Raw genomic sequence first — 20,538 nt, 5'->3', positions numbered from 1 at the left:
TGCAAAAAATAATTTTTTAAACAAGCATCCAAAAATGAAAATGTACATAACTTGCACAGAACATGGCAAGGATAAACATACACAAAGCTTCATTCACAGAAGCCTGGTTCAATGACACTTTGCAAAAAAGACGTCAGAACTCGAAGAATGATTCTTAAAGATCCACTGACAAATATGACATGAAACATTATAGATTCCTACGGCTTTTTATATTATTTAATATATATAGTCTACCTTAAACTGAGATATATAACACATAATAAAAATGAACTTGATTCTGTAGTGACAATTTCAGAGCTAGAAACAAATTCCAGGTATAAACATTAATTCCAAAGCCTTCAACATGCCATTTAAGACATATCGTGCACTTACATTATTACGGAACCATTCAACACAGGGCCCTTGTATTTAATGAGTAAATTAAAATCATTTATTTTTTATCCTTTTTAAAAATTTCAAGAAAATTTAGAAAGAAAAATTCACGTATTCAAACTATATACACTTCATTCTACCTAATCCTAACAATTCAAGTCAATTTTTACACAGAAGTGAACTGCGTGAAACTTGACATTTTACTTAGAAGCAATACCATCTCTTTTGAAATTCACTGCTTTAATTCGGGATGACAAATTGTAATTTTAATGAAGATTTTTAAATGAACAGTCAACAAAATCTGAATAGAGGAGTCAGTAGTTACAACACTGATTTAAGCTATAATACAATATACTCGGAAAAGAATTTTTTAAAATACGCATTACAAACTCTGGCTACATTACTCTAAGAAATGTGATGTTCTTCATTTAGAAAATGAAAGTTTCTCATATTGAAAGTATCACACAAAAAAAAGTACACACTGCTAATCCCACCAGGTGAATAAAAATATACCCTAATAATAGGTTTCAACCAAAAGGAATCCTTAAAGATATTTATAATCTAAACACGATTTTATAGAAAAAGACAAAAGGTCAAATAATATTCCCAAGGTAACACAGCACTTGGACCTTTAAATAAAGATTCAAACTTCAATCAGTAATAACGTTATTCAGTAATCAAGACCCTTTGAAACAAATACCCTTTCAAGATATTTTTTCCTATACTCAGAAGATAGTGCTATTGATTTAAAAAGAACTAATGTAATACACAACACATAATCCTGATTTTAAAGATCAGAAAACTTTTTAAAAAATCAGATTCTATAAAAATAGTGAAATTCTTCACCATTTTCCCAGAGTGACATTCTACAAATTACTTAACCACATTCAACCAGGAAACTGTACGCGGACTTCATTATACACACTGGAGAAAACCCGTATCTTATACTACTACGTTTCCCTTTTTTTAAAAATTTAGTAATGAAGGGTACTGGAAAGGAAACAATGCTCTTGAAAAATATAAAACTACTGTTAATTTATTTAACCATTATTTGTTTACAATGAAATAACCCATGCTGGGCTACATATACCACTTAAGAGATGGCCTGGCTACTTACTCTGAAGTAGCCCCTACCCTGACCCCAGGAGTTCTTGTGGAGGAGCATCTAACCAACTAGGAAGTAAAAGACAGGGCAACATTTACAATGCTGAAATCTAGGAGTCAGGAATGTGCCTTATTCTTGAAAGTAAGTCTGACTTTAAAATCACTGTTATGCTCTCAAATTTCAGGAATATAGTTAAACATATTACTACATATTATAACAAAACTCTTAACATACCAAAAAACCCACATTTAAGTATCATACTACTCCCTAGTAAAGTGTCTTTTTCATTTCTGACTAGCACCATTTGACACTAAATATTAAAAATTTTTAAGGTTTAAACACACATTTATCACATTCTTCCACAAACCATCTCCATTCAATCACACATTTATGTTCTCTCATTCATAATCTAATTTGTAATTATAAACCCACCCCCTAATCATTAATGACTATTAATTCATTGTGACATTTAGCAGTTATTAGAGTTTACACATAACAGCAACTTTCTGAAACTTGTATGTTCGACAAGTACATTTCTGAATAAAATGTGATAGCATAATTTCAATTAGTATTTGAGAAACAAAATCCAATTCAGATACTGTCAATGTTGATCACTGTTCTATTAAATGGCAATTCTAGGTAAAACAAATATTTTTCCCACACTATTGATACTGTAGGATTCAAAACAAATATTTAATATCTTCCAATGAATGCTCAGCACTGATTTTAAGCATAAAAAATCCCAAAATTCAAAAATAACCAATTGAGCTTTATGAAATACAAGTGAACCGACAGCTTTTAAAAAACAGAATCTATCAAGAAGAAAATGAATACATTCATTCTCAAAATAAAAACGGAGAAATTAACAAAATACATTGCTAAAATAAAACAATTAGGAAAATGGGATATTCGTTTTATTTTGTGCATGTTAATAACAGCATATGAAACCTAAATCATGCAGACTTTAAATGCAGTGTTTCAAATCATTACACAAAAAGAAACATGTTATTGTGATGTTATACTACTAATAATGTTTCATATTATCTTTTTAAGAAAAGAATTATGGGAGTATGGATGACAAAATCACACTTATTTAGAAAAGCTAACACTATTCTTTATTTTTATATCTACAAGTTTTAAGAAAATGGCATTCAAATGTCTTCCTTGGTATACTTTTCCACAAGGAAAAATAATGACTGAGCCACAAAGTTGTTTAACTGGACAAAAACACTAAAAACTTGAGTAACTAGGAGTTCACAGATGCTCCACTTGACTCACTCAGAAGCTGACTGTTCCCAGGGTAAACTTGGTAAGAACTGGAACAAGGACTTTCTCGATGAAGGGAAAAAGCTGTGTAGAGCTCTGTTCTTGGAGCCAGAATGAGCCGGACACTAGAATGTTCAGATTAGGGCATCTCTTTGTGCAATGCTTTCAAATGTTCTTGAATGAACTGTACGTAATTTCACAGCCTTGGCCAAAGTTAGCTTGGTATTAACATCAAGGACAAAGTTTCTCCCAATCTTAATTCAGTTTTGAAGCAAAATACAATACTAAAAATTACCTAAAGATTTTAGGAATAAAAATACAGATGACGGGAAAGGTCTATTCAGGTGCAGCAGATATCACTTAAAAATTATAGCTGATGTTACAACTCCCCACACTGCAATTAATGTCACAAATCATAACAAATTACACCCCTTGCCAACTCACATTCACAGAAAATGTGATGAGAATAGTCTATTATTTTATAATCTCCTTATCATGTTTTCAAAGATTTGCCAAAAACAATAGAATGTCGAAAATTTTGGAAAATAATTCCATCCATATTGTGTCTAAAAAAATAGTACATAAGAAAACTCTGATACAAAAGCATGCATCTCAAGCATGCCTTATACTCAACTGCTTTTATGCAATCTTAAGTAACCAAACTTCTTTCAAAGGATGCCTTCCAGCAAAAACAGAAACCACGCCTGGGTAATATTTACATACTGCTCACTTTTTTAAAGCACATTGTTCTTCAGAAAAATGCTAAAAGCATGGTACAGTAACACACTGAAATGTTATGTGAGAAGTAACTGCTACAACCAATGCCTGACGCCTTAGATTTGTGGCTTAAATACATGATTCCTCAAATGTAATTTTAAGTTAAACATGGCTAACATAAAAATTTAAATATAATGTAAACTCTGTTTTGTAATAAAAATCCTAATGTGATGTTTCTCCATACTATTGAAAATCAATCTTCAAAACATAATTGACAGGAAAGAGATCTAATCTGACTGCCATAACACTCACCACATGAACCGTATTTCTAGGAGACAGGCACACCTTGCCTGTCCGACAGCAGAGCCTCCTGAACATTCACGGCCCTGCAGTCAGGCTACCTTGAACATTTCTGGAAACAAACATGCTCAAGAAATGCCCAATTTCTTTTAAATACCACAGCAAATTCCCAACTAAAATCCTAGCTAACGCTATTTATTGATTTTAAAGAAAATTTAAAGAGTAAGATCTAGATATTGACACCAAATAAATAACAGCCGATAAGATTAAAAATAGATATTTTATAAGCACAAGAGATTTGCCTTCAAACATTTTTTTTTCAAGATTCAAAAGATTTATTTGGAAAACTCAGCACAAGACAAAGATATCCTTAATATTCCTCCTCAGAATATTTGAATATTCAGAATCTGTATGAAATGTAGACAGCAACTCTGATTTCACAGGACATCAATGGTGCATACAGGTGTAATCCCCACACCCTCCCTCCCCCGCGTGCTCCTCTGTCTGCCCCTTACTGACATCAGTTTTCACTAAGCTATATTCAGGGCAACTTGCACAAACTAAAAAGCAGAAAATCATTGTCATTTGTAAATGGCTGGGGTTAGTTAAAGCAATCAAAAGTATAACCATTACAGCAAAATTTAATAAAACTGTAAGAGAATACCACTAATAACAGTTTAAAATTATCCAAGATGATTTCTTTATTGAGATTAACTACACAGAATTCACAGTACTGTGGCATACTTATATTTAGCTAAAGTCACAAACACATTTGAACATTCACAATGATGAGTATCATCATTACCATTCTAATCTACAAAGCTTATGAATAAAGAAAAATACAAAAACTTCAAGTATTTAAAAAAAAATTTTAAGTCTACATACAATAACAATAAAACTTTTATTCTAGGTAACAGGTAAAAGTTATTTTTCTCCTCTAAACAGTCATGAATAAAAGACTGTCTAGTATCTACGACGCTTGTTAGGGCCTTCGAAGTTGGCCCCTTGGCTCCCTCTACCAAAACCACCAGGACCACCACTAACAGGGCCTACGCCACTCATCGGTGCTTGAGGGGTTTCAGAACCTGTTCTACTACCCATAGGTGATCCCATCTGAGACGGTGGTCCTTGCGGAAATCTATCATTGTGCTATAATACCACATAACAAATGTGAAGTCCATTTGGAACACGCCAAATATAAGTGACAAGAAAAATTGGCACAATCCCAAGTGGTGGTGTCATGAAGTTCAGCAGAAAGTCCAGCAGAATCAGGATCACACATAGAAGGAAGAAAGGAGCAATTTAATTAGTTACTATGTTTTAAAAATAAAAAATAAAAGAAGCATCTGAATGAAGAGTTACATTTTGCTAATGCTATGCCCCCAATTTCATGAAAAAAGAACTGATTTTACAAAGTGAATACCATCTTAAACCTAGTTATTATTTTACTGTTCTGATCTCTCTTTTTATTTTTATTTATTTTTCTCTTGGCCATGCCATATGTGGCTTGTGGGATCTTAGTTCCCTGACCAGAGAATGAACCCAGGATCACAGCAGTGAAACCACACAGTCCTAAACACAGACTGCCGGGGAACTCCCTCTCTTTCATTAAAGTTTTTACTGCATGTAACAGTTTGGTTAATAAACGTACTGTGTTTTAAAAATGAGAGACAAAACTGAGGAGCAGCATCACATTGTTTGAAAAAGTACTGGGTTGGCCAAAAAAGTTCATTCAGGTTTTTCTGTGCCATCTTATAGAAAAACTCCAACAAACTTTTTGGCCAACACAGTAAATATTATAAAAATTTCAATATAATGCATTTAACATAGAAAGTACATATAAAAACAGTTATAGTTTCAGTATGAAAACTTTTCACGGTGCTTTTCTGTAAAGACTATTACTGGGAAAATAGTTTTTAGAAGTCAACAAAAGGCAGAATTAAACACGAATTATGTATTCTGAAAAACTTCACAGTAATAACTATATATCGTAATCTCAAAGGTTGGACAGAACTCCCTATAAGCAGTAATAAAATACCACTGTGAAAGACTAAGGGGGATATTTAAATAAACGTTACCATTTCTGTGTGAGGTAGAGAAAAGCAGACCTGTTACTTTTACTAAGTCTCTGCTGATTACATACTACACAAAACTTTAACCAAATTATTTTTACAAGTTTTTACTAGCTCTCAGACACTTTACTATGAAATTAGCCTCCAATGAAGGACACAGGTACACTGATCAGTATGTAACACCTGATCTGATCACAGTCAGTATTACGTTACTGCCTCCTTATCTGTGTAGATGCTCATTTTAAAAACCTGTTAGCATATCCAGTTTGTCCAAATTCTTAAAGGACTATATTTAAAATAAATAAAATTTAAAATAGAATACTGCATCCATCAGTTCTAAGACCCACATTCACTGCTTGCGTCTCTTGAGATCAGGAGGGTTTAGGGCTGATGGCAGGTCTGAGTCTTAACAGCAACACCTTCTCTTTCTCAGCAGCAATGCTATCTTCTATTCCAAAACTGAGCTTCCTTTTTCAAATACACAGTCAACTATTTCCCCTTTCTTAACGTTACTTAGGACAACCATTAACAAAAACCAAATAAGAAAATGTTTTACCAATATAAAGTCTCATTTAAATAGTGACAGACTTTAAGGGAAAAGAAAAATGCTATCAGTCTTGTCACTGATACTTAAATTATGAAGTACAACTGAAAAACGTTTTTATAATATGTAACCCAGACAAAGATAGCTTCACACTCTCAAATCAAGATATGAAATTGCCTAAATTTAGTAATAAATGTAACTGAAATTACTAAGTCTATTCAGTGAGAATGCAATATAAGTTTAAAATATACTTTAAAACTTTAATGTAAATTTTTTTTACAGTTAAATTCTCTGAAATTACTTGTAAGTGATCTTTTTAAAAAAAGACAGAAAACTGTTTTCATACATATTGGGGCTTCATACCTCACCAAAGGTAAGGAATTCAGAGGAGAAGAACACAATCACAAAATACTAGAATGCACACTGAATGCTGGTTAAGAGGTGTATACAAATGAAAATCACTGTAAAATGACTGTAATTAACATACACATCTGTTATACACTCATATGCAAAAGTATGCCGTGGATCATAATCCTAACTCTTGAGATAATAAAAACCTGCCTCTCATAAATCAAAACCTACGTTCATAATATTACCTTTTCTTCATTGGACATTGATCTTTACTGACAAAACAAATGATGCCAAATTATGTTAAGTGTGAAGTTACCTTTGGGGCAGAAGTAAATTCTACTTGATAGAATCACAATAATGTGCATGATACATTACCACTGCTCCATTATCTGGCATCATTGGAGTTCCCATATTTGCAGCTCCTTCTGGCCCCATGGCAGGACCAGGACCCATTGGCGGGCCAGGAATAGTTCCTCTGTTGTTCATATTCATACCCATCATTGCAGGAGGACCTTGGTTACCAGCAGGTGCTGGGCTAAACGCATCTATGCAAAACAATCTATACTTAGAGCTGTCCTATCTTAGTTGAGTAAACATTTAAAATTTAACAATACTTAGGCAATCTATATAACAAGAATATTATCAAAATCATTTTACTTCCTTAAGAATGGGACACTCAATTATTGACTCTGATAGAGCACTACATTTGCTAAACAAATGTACATACAACAAATGAGAAAACGATCAATTATTTTATGTCTGAGACTATCAAAGCTTGAAAAGTTTTCTTTATAACATCAGTATTATTTGCTGTAGTCTGCTTTTTAACCTAATAAATACTCCCTTACGAGTGAAGAAAGTATGACAACTCTCTACCAGTTTAAATTAACAGCAAAGGATTAGCACTTACAAAACCACTTAATTTTCTTATAGTTATGACTAAAAATACTAGCATGTAAACTATACTAAATTGTGATGGGAGAAACCACATCCTCATATATAGATTACTGTGGGTGTGTGTATGTGTATATAGTGTGGATGTGTGTGTGTGTACATTATAAATATACACACACACACACACAAAGTTGATTGTAAACAAATTGACTTTTACAGTTATTGAACATCTCCCAAAATTACAGGAGGTACTTTTTATATAGAAATATGCAATAGAAACAAACTAAAAAACTGAAATGACTCATCATGACAAAACTTATTTCTAAAAGCAAATGCAACCAAATACAGATAAAATATTGATACAGCTATTTGAATTTTTTTTTTGACATACTGACATTCTGGAAATGAGAACAGTTGGATACCTCAAATTTTTTTTCATCAAGACATCCATCCACCTGCCTCATGTTAACTACAATAATGTTTAAGCTGTAATACAACATTTATAATGTCTTCAAATACATTTTTAGGTATCCTCTTGGAACTTTTAAAATTTTTTAACTAGTTATACTTATCATTAAAAATTCATGACAAAGACTGAATTTTCTTCTAGTATTATCTAGTTAATTTCATGACATTCAGAACTCAATTTCTCAATAACACATTATAATAGGAGTGGAAGTTGTCATTCAAATTCACAATTCAGTATCCAATGAAGCTCAACTTTGCACAAGGCTGAGTCCAGGAGCAGTTGAGGGAGGAAGTCTGACTTCCTGTCGTCCCTGGCAACACACTCTGTGGCTCCTTCTGAACCCAATTCCCAGACCCCAACCACTTCCTGGAAAAGAAGTAGTTCCTTAATCCAAAAAGTTCTCACTAGTAAATCTACACTTGAACTATCCAACAATGTTTCTATTCCCTTAGAATAGCTACAAATCAAATTTTTACTAGACTTCTACAACTTTTCCCACAAGCAAAATGATTAAGGGCAGAGGCATGATCCAGGAGGAATCCTACCTCGACTTTCCCCAAAAAGAACAGATCAAGGATTATGGTTGTTTTGTTTTTTTTCTCCTTTTAATAAAACATAATTATCACACCTAACTTCTAAGATACAATATAACTAATACACATATGGGTATAATTAAATAAAACTATTTTCAAGTATCAATAGTTGAAGTACTCTTATTTTTAGTAATTATGTTCTTCTACCAGATGACTGTAGTTAGACTAAATGCAAAGATCTAATAAGGAATGTTAGAATTATCTGGTCCCCTGAAAAGCAATTTTATAAACTGTGTTCCACGTGGAGTACATGGTAACACACCAGAAAACCTACTGTCACATTTCATCTATGTAGCTTGAGAGAATATGACAATTTACCAACTGAACAGTGACATTCAATGCATGATAAGGACTTAAAAGTCGTAACTCTCACTTTGAGGATAAACCCTCACTTTGAATAAAATGTAAACAGGAGAAAATTAAATGGAGTGGATGTTAGGGGAGCTAATTAAGTGTTAAAACATGGTTATTTAGTGAATAAAATGCCATCAAAACTTTTAAATCTCTTAAATTCCTAACTAAATAAGAAATCTAAAAGTATATTCTCCCATTTCTTTTAATAAAGTTGCTCATCAAATCAGACTGTTTTCATGATCCCTAAAACATCAGAAATATCTCAAATTTGGTTCTGATGTTAATGACAATCTAATAATTATAATGGCATTTCAAACTACCTGTAAATGGCATTTCAAACAACCTCACACTGAAAATCCTTAAATCCACCTAGATTATATAATACACCAGTCCACAATTCACTCTGAAAATGATATAAACACTCAACTACTTGTACATCACTATACCCTCAACTGTACTACCTGATTTAAAATTTCTCATGTACTCTTGGTTCTCTGATTTTTTTCATGTACCACACTGTACTACAATTGTACTACACAATTAAGTTTTTTGGGTTAAGGGCCATGTTTTGTGCTTCCTTTGCATCTCAGAGATGGTCAGTAACTAGTTTCTTTGCAGGTAAGAAAAATAACAAAAGGAAACAGCAGTTGTCTTAAATGATTTAGATTAGCTAATTGGCAAATGGCAATAAACTGGCATGGTGGGAAATGGTCGGTCATGGAAAATGCTCGACCTACATATTAGACGCTTTCAGATTTCTTATTCCACACACCGTGCATACATTCTAAGCGCAATGTGGATCTCCTCACTGGAAGTGCACTTGACGTACTGGAGTGTTAAGGTGATGTAATCCTTGCAACAGTATGTACATTTGACTTATGTAGATTTAACCTCAGCTTCTGAGACAATGTGAAACTAATATATAAAACTTAATTATTTATATAAATCTCAAAGGTATGACAGTTAAAATTTAATAAAACTTATGAAAACATCCCACTTATGCTTCTCTTAGCTTATTTACTTGGTATTGCTCCCCTTACCACCTGGGTAGACAAGCAATCAATATTAAAGTGCTACCATGAACATTTTCTTAGAAACTTCACATCAATTCTAAAGATATACATGAGCTTAAATATGTAAGATATATCTCATTTACTTGACAAGTCACACATGTCTCCAAACAGTGCATTTCTGTGCATGATACTGTGGGCTAGGGCAAAATAAGTTAAACATTCAGTAAAATGAATAAAAATAGCTTCAAAGTTAAGCAAAAAGTTGTGTTAAAATAGAAATGTATAAAATACTCTCAAAAAGTTTAAAGACACTGTAACTCAGAAGCTAGCAAAATTCCAACACCAAAAAGCCAATTGCAGGGCATGGAGTTTGATTTTTAAAAATACAACAACATAGCTATATTATACCATGTGATGACTACAAGTTTCAGGTTGTTAATCAAAACCTGTTTACAGGTTTCTTTCGTTGCATCTATTAAAACATAATACATCTGTTAGCCTTCAAATAAACAAAATAAAATTATTCTTCCTAGCATGTATTTTAAATATACTGATTTTTTTCTCAATAAATGTAGAAAATTTCACCACTTACAAATGTTGGTTTCAAATTTTGTTACTGACATACCACAAATAGCATGTATAGTTCCCTGAAAAATGACAAGTAAGTGACAGAAGCCTGTGCTTCAAATCCCTACCTCCCATGTTTATTGCTCCACGGGGACCCATATCACCCATTCTCATTTCCTGTTCTCTCTGTAAGTAAACATAGTTGTCACAGTCAACCTATCGATCTTAGGACTTAACATTTCCCATCTAAAATTAAAAAGAGAAAGATAAATTGGGACATAATGTTCCATTAAAACTTTAAATTTCCAACATCATTTACTTAATAAGAACACTGAAAAGAAACTTCACTCTCACAGCCTTAATTAAACATATTACAAATGCTTAGGGCATCCAATTTATATTTCTATATATTACCAGTGAGTAATACATAAAATCTATTACATGACATTTTTAATGTTATTCTTCCAAGAGATCATAGACACACGCCTAGATTCTAAAAGAAAAAATCTAGTAATAATAACCAAGAAGACCAATTATTTCTCCCACCTAGGTCTCTAAAGTCTTAAAACAGAAATGACCATTACCACTTACACATTCAAATGTATTCAAACACACAATACAGCTGTGGGGCCCTAAGCCAAAAATAAGGTTATAGACAATTTTCATTTTTGCAATACTGTAATTCACCTTTGCATTTTTCTTCAAGTCCTCTGGTATTATTTCACCAGGTTTTTCAGATATACCATAAAGTCTCCACTACATACAAGCAATTATTGAAAGCTCAACATAATATTGCTTCCTTTATCTGAATAAGAATTTTTTTAGAAACTGAAATAAAGTGTTATCACACAGTCATCAAGTTCTGAAACAAAATGCTCTTGAGGTTACCTATGACATAAAAGGCCACACAAATGTACAAAACATCTTAAGTTTCAGTACAAAAACTATTTCCTAAAAACTCATTTACCAACAGTTACATAGAACTAACTTCAGTGAAATCTCTAGTTGAAATTACTCAACATATTGTAATTGAAATTTACACTATTATTTAATGATCTTTTCCAATACCAGACAAGTGTTACAAGTAGCAATCATAAAAAAATTCCAAGTGAAGTCTAAATCTACAGAAAGCATAATTTTCTTACTTTCAAAAGCAGTTTTATTAGAACGGGTTGGTTTTAAAATACTAGTGAAAAGTACCTATAAAGCTAGAAATGAAGGAAATAAAAAGCCTATAATGGAGAAACACCACTACGCAGCAAGTCAACTGCCCATCTAACCTAAGGTAGGTGCCTCTAAAGCTAACCCATAAGGAAGCTACGACACAAGAAAAACACCACTTACATAACAGTTCCATGAAGAAATGTTTCTCATTGCCCAGAAAATCTGAATACTAAAGCTTTCTCAAAGTAAATGTTTAACTTTCCAAAAAATAAATGTTTCATCATAAAACATTTGACTATTAACAGGTAGTATTACTGACCAGCAAGAAAGCTAGACTATTTTATAAAACTGATTACCAATTAAGTCATGTAATTCTGAAAATATAGGGAAAATACTATTCTATAATCACACTTCACACTATTATCAATAAATTAAGCCAAGCTCTCATTTCCTCAGCGTAGAGCCTTCTGATAATGTGTGGACTCTTTCAGCAAACCCAAAATCTTAAACGTTATTATTTACAGGAGCTACTTCTTACAAAGAGCTGGCTGTGCTCCAGTACCAGAGTAAAATACATGGATTTTATGGTCCCAACATGTTGGAGGGAACAAAGGTTTAACTTATGTTTTTACTCTTGCTTTGCCTTAACTATGAAAGACTAGGTAGGCAATAGCTAATCACTGACAGACAGTAATTATTAGTCTCACTGAGACTTCAATTTTCAATCCCCCTATATATTCCAGCACCCATACTCAATGCCTGCGATTCATGATGGGGCAACAGAGAATCTTTTTTATTGTTTAAACCTCTTTATGATTTCAGCATTACCTGTCACCTTCTGAAACAGTGTTTATCTTTATCATTCATAAAATACTTTTTAAAAAAACGTTATTAGTCTGCTTCCTTCATTAACAGAGTTTTGTGGAAAGCGTATTAACATACTGAAGAGATCTATGGTTTTAAGCCAACTATTCAACAGAGGCCGAAACAGTCCCCTTTTGGTGCTCTGTTATAAACTAGTTCCAGTTCTAAAATATCTTTAAATGAGACAATCAGAATGTCATAATAGTCTAAGGTAAGCAGGTCATTGGGTTACAGTAACAATTCATGCTATGTATTACACCATTTTTCACTAAAAATGCATAATTTGTTATTGCCCTAAAGAAAACTGCTGAGTACTATTTTACATATAGCTATAATCACAAGATTAAGAGATAATACAGATGACAGATCAATTTTTAACTAATTTAGAAAAAGTGAAATTTTCAGCTCCATAGTAGTATTTTAAGGTTATTGCAACTTTCTATAAACCCACTGCTACATACTTCTAGTAAAATGCAAGAGGCAGGGATAATATCTAAGGGTAATGTCATCAAAAGAAATTAGGACAGTCCTTCTCATAACTTGATATATTGAATATCAATAAGGAGAAATCACTTGAAGTTCACTGTAACTATGTACCCATCCAAAAACAATACAAAAGACCCTCACCGCTTCTGCAAATCCTTCTATTATATTTTAAATTGGAAGTGATACATGTGATATTTTTATAATACAAATTTTAATGACACTTTATTACTTAACCAAAATTATCATGGTTTAACAGGCAACAACTTATATGTAAACAAAATCTCAAAAGATTGCAGTGCTGTATAAAAGGAGAAAGCTAGGATGACAGTTTTAATTAATTCAACAAATCCTCACAGCAACCCTATGAAGTAAGGTCAAATGTCATCCTATTTTAGAGGTGATAAACCTGAGGCCCAGCATTATTCAATAACTTATGTAGGGTCATACGTGTAGCAAAGTGGTTGAGCTGACCTATAAAAATCTGCCCAAATAGAGTTCATGGAATTATCTTCTTCACAAGGCACCTTCATTCTTCAAGAATCTCATTAAGGACTAACAAAAGGCAATGGTTTTTAATATGTTTTTACCATATTATTAAGAAGGTGTTCCTTTTGATTGTAAGAATTACGCATATGTATTTTTGAAAACTGGTTAGTGAAACATGCTTAAATACACAGTTGACCAAAAACAAAAGTACAGTTGATCCCAGAGCCATATTGTATCAAAGCAACAATTCATTAACACAAAGTTCTGAAGATGTGGTTCATGGAGTGAAAAGATCTCCCAAGACACACCCAAGATGTGCACAAACTCAAAGCTACTTCATCAGAACACAGTTCTGGGCTTTCCACTTGAGACACTCTAGGGCATGGTGCAAGAGCAATGGTGGGCAAAAATCCTAGTGTTAAGAGCACAAAGCAAGGCATCTGCACTCAATTTTTACTAGTAATCACTGTACTCTTCACATTACAATTGCAGTTAAATAACTTCAGTCACGGCCTCCTGGGCCAGAGCACATGGAAAAGACTAAAGATTAGATTGTAAGAAAAGAAAATAGAAGCCACATTTCAAAGACCTGTATTTTATTTTCATTCGTTGTGGCTGAGTCAAGGCATATGGGATCTTAGTTCTCCAATGCAAGACCAATGCAAGCATGGAGTCTTAACCCCTGGACCACGAGGAATGTCCTTAAAGACCTGCAGTACAGGTACAACATGGGTCAGAAACAGCTATCAGTTTGTTTCACAAAACATCTCTGAATTGTGCGCAGATACTTGGTTGAGTAGGTCAGAACCCTGTCACGAGACAGGTGAAAGGGAAAAAACCCAGTCACGGTATTTTCTCTAGCAACAAATGAGATGTGGTGATCAGGGCAAATGAAGCCTATCAAATGGGTGACATCAGTCAAAAGACAATTCTGGCAGGGCTTCAGAGACGCAGCACATCAGTTTTTTAAAAAGGGGTGTCGAATTTATGTGGAAGGGAAAGTAGACTATGGCAAATATATGGATGAAAGAAATGTGAGACGATAAGCAACAACAATTACAGCTGATATTAAATTTCTAAGTGACCAGACAAAAGACAAGGAATAGAATGAATGATTCTTCTTTGGCCATTGTGTGGTACAGTCTTATTTCCAAATCATGACAAACAGTATTTACACTTGTATAAGAACAAGAATTAAGATACTTTTTTTTAAGATACTTTTATATATTAAAAAATAATTTCAACTATGAACACCTGGATGAAATAGTAAAACAGATTAATTTTATGAACTTTCTATCTTTAGGTACATGTCTTTAATTATTCTATGCAACAAAATAGATGTCTACATTAAGAATTTCTGCTGCATTCTGAAATAGGGTGGCTATTTCAAGAAAACCACTGCTGTGACTGGGCTGCAGCTGAGTAAGACACATTTTCTTGGAGCAAGATTATTACTTGAGACAGCATCTGACAGACAAGCAGATTACTGACTTGTGTAATTTCTTATGAGTGGTTGGTATTAAGAAATGTGACTTATTTTAATTTTGTATAACAAAATATATTAACATTTAGATAGTTGGTGTAACTCAATGGATCACTATTTTTCTGTTTGGTACATTACAAACTCATGCATAGGAAAACAATCCACTCATAGTTAAGGTAGACTAATGGATTCTAATGCAAAAGAGTACTTTTAAGAAACTACTGCTTGTCAAGTTTCACTGCAGTATCAAACAAGAATATTTCAATTATCTGAAAAAGTTAAAATATATACACTTGTCTCCATTTACTTATCCATGTGAAACCAGGTTTTCTTCATGCTCTTTGACCAAAACAGCAGTTTGCAATAGGTGGAATGCAAAAGCAAATATGGGAAGCCAGCCATTTTCTTATAAAGCCCAAAATTAAAGAAATTCACAATGGAGTAAAACAATACCACTCTTCCCACTACACAAAGTAGAGCACTAGAGAAATTTGCAAAAACTGTAAAATAAGGCCCCTCTTTCCACTACAACACATTTCTTCTAAATGTCTCTTTAAATTTCTCATATGGCATTGATATAATGTAATTAAAACCTTTTGGGGTCCTCAATAATTTTTAATAGCTTTTAAAAAAGGTTTGAAACCAAAAAGCTTAAGGACCACTGTTTTTATGTTCCTGTCAATATTTACTCATGAAAAGGTAAAGTAGCAGAAAATTTGCACTAATGTAAATTAACTAAACCAATATACCTTAATGTAGAACTTGATATTATTTTATGGAGAATATTGACTTTTTTCCTTAAAACTCAATATGCTAAAATATGTATATGAATGCCGAGGGTTTAGGAAACAGTAAACTAAACAAAAACTGACTTTACATAATTATCAGCTGGAATAACATTCTGCAAGCAATGACATGGTGTGTTCACCCAATACAATGATCAATCTATGTCCTCGTCTGAGTGAATACAGTTCCAACAGCTACAATCCTCCTCCTTTAATCCATGAAGTCCTCTCTCGGGTATGTCTCGAAAGAAATATCTAAGGATCACGATGTGCCGTTTCAGTTCCATGTCTTAATAAAGAAAATGCTAAAAATCCTGAAATAAAATTTTCAATCTAAAAGAAATATAATTCTTAAGAAATGTGTAAATTCTGGCAAGTAACAATATTCAACCTATCATTAAATATTCCTAGAATTTTTCCTAAAAATAAAGTTTTGTTTTTTTTTTTTTAACATGCACACATTTTTATTTGTTTTTATTTATTTGTATTCCAAGAAATATCTTGGCTGGTGGGACCCTGACAGAGCCAGCAGAGTCCTTTGAAGTATAGGGCCCATACTACTTCTTTGAGTTGAAGAAGTGAGGACAAAGGGACTAGATCCTTGCCTTCTAGGGTTATGAGCTCCTGACTCTGAGTCAAATATTGGGGAAAGCTGACAGGTGAAAGAAATCAAGATACTTTTAAAGGGCAAGACATCCTTTCCCTCTTATATCTGGGATAAATGTCCCTCAGTCTCAAGCTCAAAGAAATGCTTCACCTTAACTTAAAGTCACACAACTGGTGGGTGATGGAAGGGCACTTCACTCTGTACTCCAAGATCCAGGATACAAAATTTCTGTCTTTAAAAAAAAAAAAATTTATTGGAGCATAGTTGATTTACATTGTGCTAGTTTCTGCGGTCAGCAAAGCCGACCCCATGGACCATAGCCTACCAGGCTCCTCTGTCCATGGGATTTTCCAGGCAAGAGTACTGGAGTGGGTTGCCATTTCCTTCTCCAGGCTAAAAATAAATTCTTGTAGCACATGGAAATGTATCTTTTCACTAGAGTTTACATACAAGAATAACTAGACTGTTAGAGAGTCAAACTTTCATTACAGAAGACAAACTGTCACCATCTAGAAATATTAGGGAATAAACATATTTAGAAACAAGAAAGGAACAAAAATCAATTAGGTAAAATATTTAAAGAAAAATAAAATCACAAAAAAGGTAGGCCACTTTGCCAAGAAATTATCCACTCATTTAAAAAGCATTGTTATTAAAAGGTGTGCATCAAGAAAGTAATCTTCTAATAAACTAAAATGGGAAATAAGAAATGTTCCTATTAATAGAACTCAAATAACAGCATGCAAACTTTCCAACATAACCAACAGAGAAAGGCATGGAAGACTTAACACTTTATATTCAAGTAATAAAAAACAGCATTTTCCATGACATTATATCATTCACTGCTATATGGGGAGGGGGGAAAATATTTTAAGTAACGTAAGACAACTATTAAAATTAAACTATACAGTATGTTTTCCATTCAATTTGAATGCATGCATTCCCAAGTATCTACACCCATGAGTATGGAGGAAACATTCCTCAGTTTTATGACTGCCAGAGTGAACCATTAATTCAACACTTCCTTAGGGAACCACAAAGTAAGAAACAGTTATCAGAACACATCTATTAGACTATCCAAAATCCTAAACAGTGACAACAGGAAATGCAGGTGAGGTCGTGGAGAAACAGGAATTCTCATTCTTTGCTGGTGGGAATGCAAAACAGCATGTTCACTTTAGAAGACAATTTAACAGGTGTTTGGTTTTTTGTTTTTTTTTTTACAAAACTAAGCCTCCTCTTACCGTACGATCCAGCAATCACACTCCTTATTATTTACCCAAAGGTATCAAAAACATGTCCACACAAAAACCTGCATACAAATACTTATAACAGTATTATTCGTAACTGTCAAACAAGATGTCCTTCATTTGGTGACTGGATAAACTGTGGTACATTTAAGTAACGGATTATTATTCAGTGTTAAAAAGAAATGAGCTATCAAGCCATGAAAAAAGAGAGGAGGAACCTACTTAAATGTCTATTACTAAAAAGTCAAAATGAAAAGACTCTTGATTCCAACTATGTGACATTCTGAAAAAAGGCAAAAAATATGGACACTGGAAGGGAATCAGTGGCTGCCAGGAATTATGGGGAGGGAGAAATACTAGGTGGAGCACAGAGGAAGTTTAAGGGCAATGAAATTACTCTGTGTAGTATGTGTCATCACACACTTGTCAAAACCCAAGAATGTGCAGCAACGAATATAAACTATGAACTTTTGGTGATGAGGATGTGTTAGTGAAGGCTCACCTGCTGTGACAAGTACACCCGTGTACTGCAGGGATCTGATGTGAGGGAATCTGACAGTGAGGAGTCTGTAGGCATGTGGGGCAAGGAGTCTGTATGCATGTGGGGCAAAGGGAACATATTTATCTAAAAAAATAAAAGTTTACTTTTTTAAAACTTCAAAATGTTTCTCTTTGAATAAATTTTATCTTAACTTATATCAAGTTTTAGTCATGAACTTGTTAAATATTCAATCAGAAACAGAAGGAACCCCAAATACAAGTAGGGGGTTTTATTCTTAGCATTATTAATGTATTCATTAACCCAAACACATGTGCCTCTTAAACTACATTCACTCAACAGTGTATTTCTAAAGCCCGGTTCAGGTAACTTCGTAGACATAATGTTTGGAAGTCACTGTCAAATTCAACTGACTAAGTAGCAAACTTAATTGCTACTTGTTAATACATAGGATGGCTCTCCAACTGAAAATGAATTAAACATTAACTACATATAATCTAGCCATACCCATCAAGAGACAGAAGGGAATAAATATTTTAAACAAATCAATTTTTAAATAAATTTTTATTGACCTGAGAATTTTATTTCTAATCTATATACCTAAGGGACATTTTCAACATCACTCTTTTCAACTGTCATGGCAAATTCCATTTGAAAAGCTGCTTTAAAAAACTGAAATTAATTAGGGGTATATAATTATTCCTCAAATTTAGTTATTTTATCTGAAACGCTTAAAGAAATCAGTAATCTGGATATCAACTACGACACAGACATAATACTTTTAATTGTATCTTACCAATGTACATATAATACCAGTGACTGGTTTGCATTTCTTTACCTATAACTTCTTACCCTGTATACTTCCATATCAAAATCAAAACAACTATCATGACTGGCCAGATCAAGGGATGAAAGATGAAACAGAAGAGCAAATATCAGCTGCAAGAGAAGCAATTTTAAGTCGGTCTCACCAACAGAAGAAAGCTAATAATAAAGCATAAGCATTCCAATGTATGAAGAATTATGTATTTAATAGATGAGAATATATTTTTCTATTTGTGATACTAGACATAAAACAAGTTATCTTAGTAGTCTACCAGAAGATTGAAATCTTGACAAACTATAGTTTCTAAGTAGTTAACTCAAAGCAAGAAATTCAATATACAGTAATATTTAGAAGTACTTAAATGATACCTAAATACAAGAAGTTACTCAAAATTTACCTTTATAAGAGAAACTACTATACAAGCATTTCATTTTGTTTAAAAGCAAGATTTAGGGAAAGTAATAGCACACCAAATTAAGATGTTACATCTTGAGAATCATTACAAATTTACAACCAGAAAAGACAGTATTTGAAATGTGGTTGCACAATGTAGCGGAGGTTATCACAAGACAACGAGGCAAACTTACCCACATACGTTCAAGAACTTGGAATTCTAAACAGAAATAAGTGCATTTCATCAGCAGAGCATACTTACAAACTCAAGCTTCCTGCTCCCTACCACTAGTAGTTAGTAATTACACAGGGATACTGATATTCACATTTATCTCATTTGATCTGGTAAAAAATTCTAACATTTCAGGTGATACTACAAAGCTTTAATATGAAGTACAGAACATACAAAATACTGATTGGCCTTAAAAAATTTTTTTTTTACATAGTCACCTCATAGGATAACTCCTCTAAGAGGTTCTAAATATTATAAGAAGTCACAAAGGAGAAGTAACAAGTTTTTACGTCTTCATAAAAATGTTTTGTTATGATTTCAAGCTACTTAATAATTGAATAAAATTCCTATTATTTACATTGCACATAGTGGACATTTCAAAATCCATGTTCACTCTAGTTCACTTGTATTGGCAAATACAAGTAAACTCTTCTCCAGCCTCTCTTGAAAAGGTAAACATTAGCTAACGTGCTTACCATTCTGAACCAAGTAAGATGAAAAGAACTTACCATTTCAAATATACCTACAACACAGCGGAATAATAAATCAATCATATTAGCTTTTAAAATACACCCAATATAGCCCCTCAACAGTGCAGAGACTACACACTTTCTCAAGCAGGCAATTTTCTCTAAACTTTCAGAACTTTTTTTAGCTGTTGTCTCTTAACCTACTCCACACAGGTCCTCTGTACCTAAAATACTCTAAAATCCTCAAAGATGTGACCCTAGGCTTGATTTCTTTCTGTATCCTCTACAAAGCTCAGGACTATTATAAACACAGGAAAAACAGTGAAAAAAATTTCCTTATTTAAGGAAATTTCCAGTCTTCCTGTAAGTCTAACAA

The 20,538-nt window shown here is 33.1% G+C and overlaps 1 protein-coding gene across 7 annotated transcripts in view; it reads right to left on the bottom strand.

Moving 5' to 3' along the window:
• PSPC1 (paraspeckle component 1) overlaps positions 1-20,538 on the bottom strand; it is a 73,470-nt gene that overhangs the window by 23,575 nt on the left and 29,357 nt on the right. Inside the window, exons 7-9 of one of the 7 annotated variants that reach the window (XM_043477657.1) lie at positions 10,746-10,803; positions 7,103-7,272; positions 4,072-4,909 (exon numbers count right to left, since the gene is read on the bottom strand). The exons of 5 other annotated variants lie outside the window; for them this stretch is intronic. In XM_043477657.1, coding sequence (XP_043333592.1) covers positions 4,724-4,909; positions 7,103-7,272; positions 10,746-10,803 — 414 coding nt within the window. In that variant the 3' untranslated portion in view covers positions 4,072-4,723. Of the gene's footprint in view, positions 1-4,071; positions 4,910-7,102; positions 7,273-10,745; positions 10,804-20,538 lie in introns of those variants that run through there. One more of the 7 variants, XM_043477658.1, reaches the window with a different exon arrangement.

Source organism: Cervus canadensis, chromosome 9, assembly GCF_019320065.1.
Source record: "Cervus canadensis isolate Bull #8, Minnesota chromosome 9, ASM1932006v1, whole genome shotgun sequence".
Classification (NCBI taxonomy): Eukaryota; Metazoa; Chordata; class Mammalia; order Artiodactyla; family Cervidae; genus Cervus; species Cervus canadensis.
The sequence above is the reverse complement of the archived record's forward strand: the minus strand, read 5'-3'. Positions and strand labels throughout refer to the sequence as shown.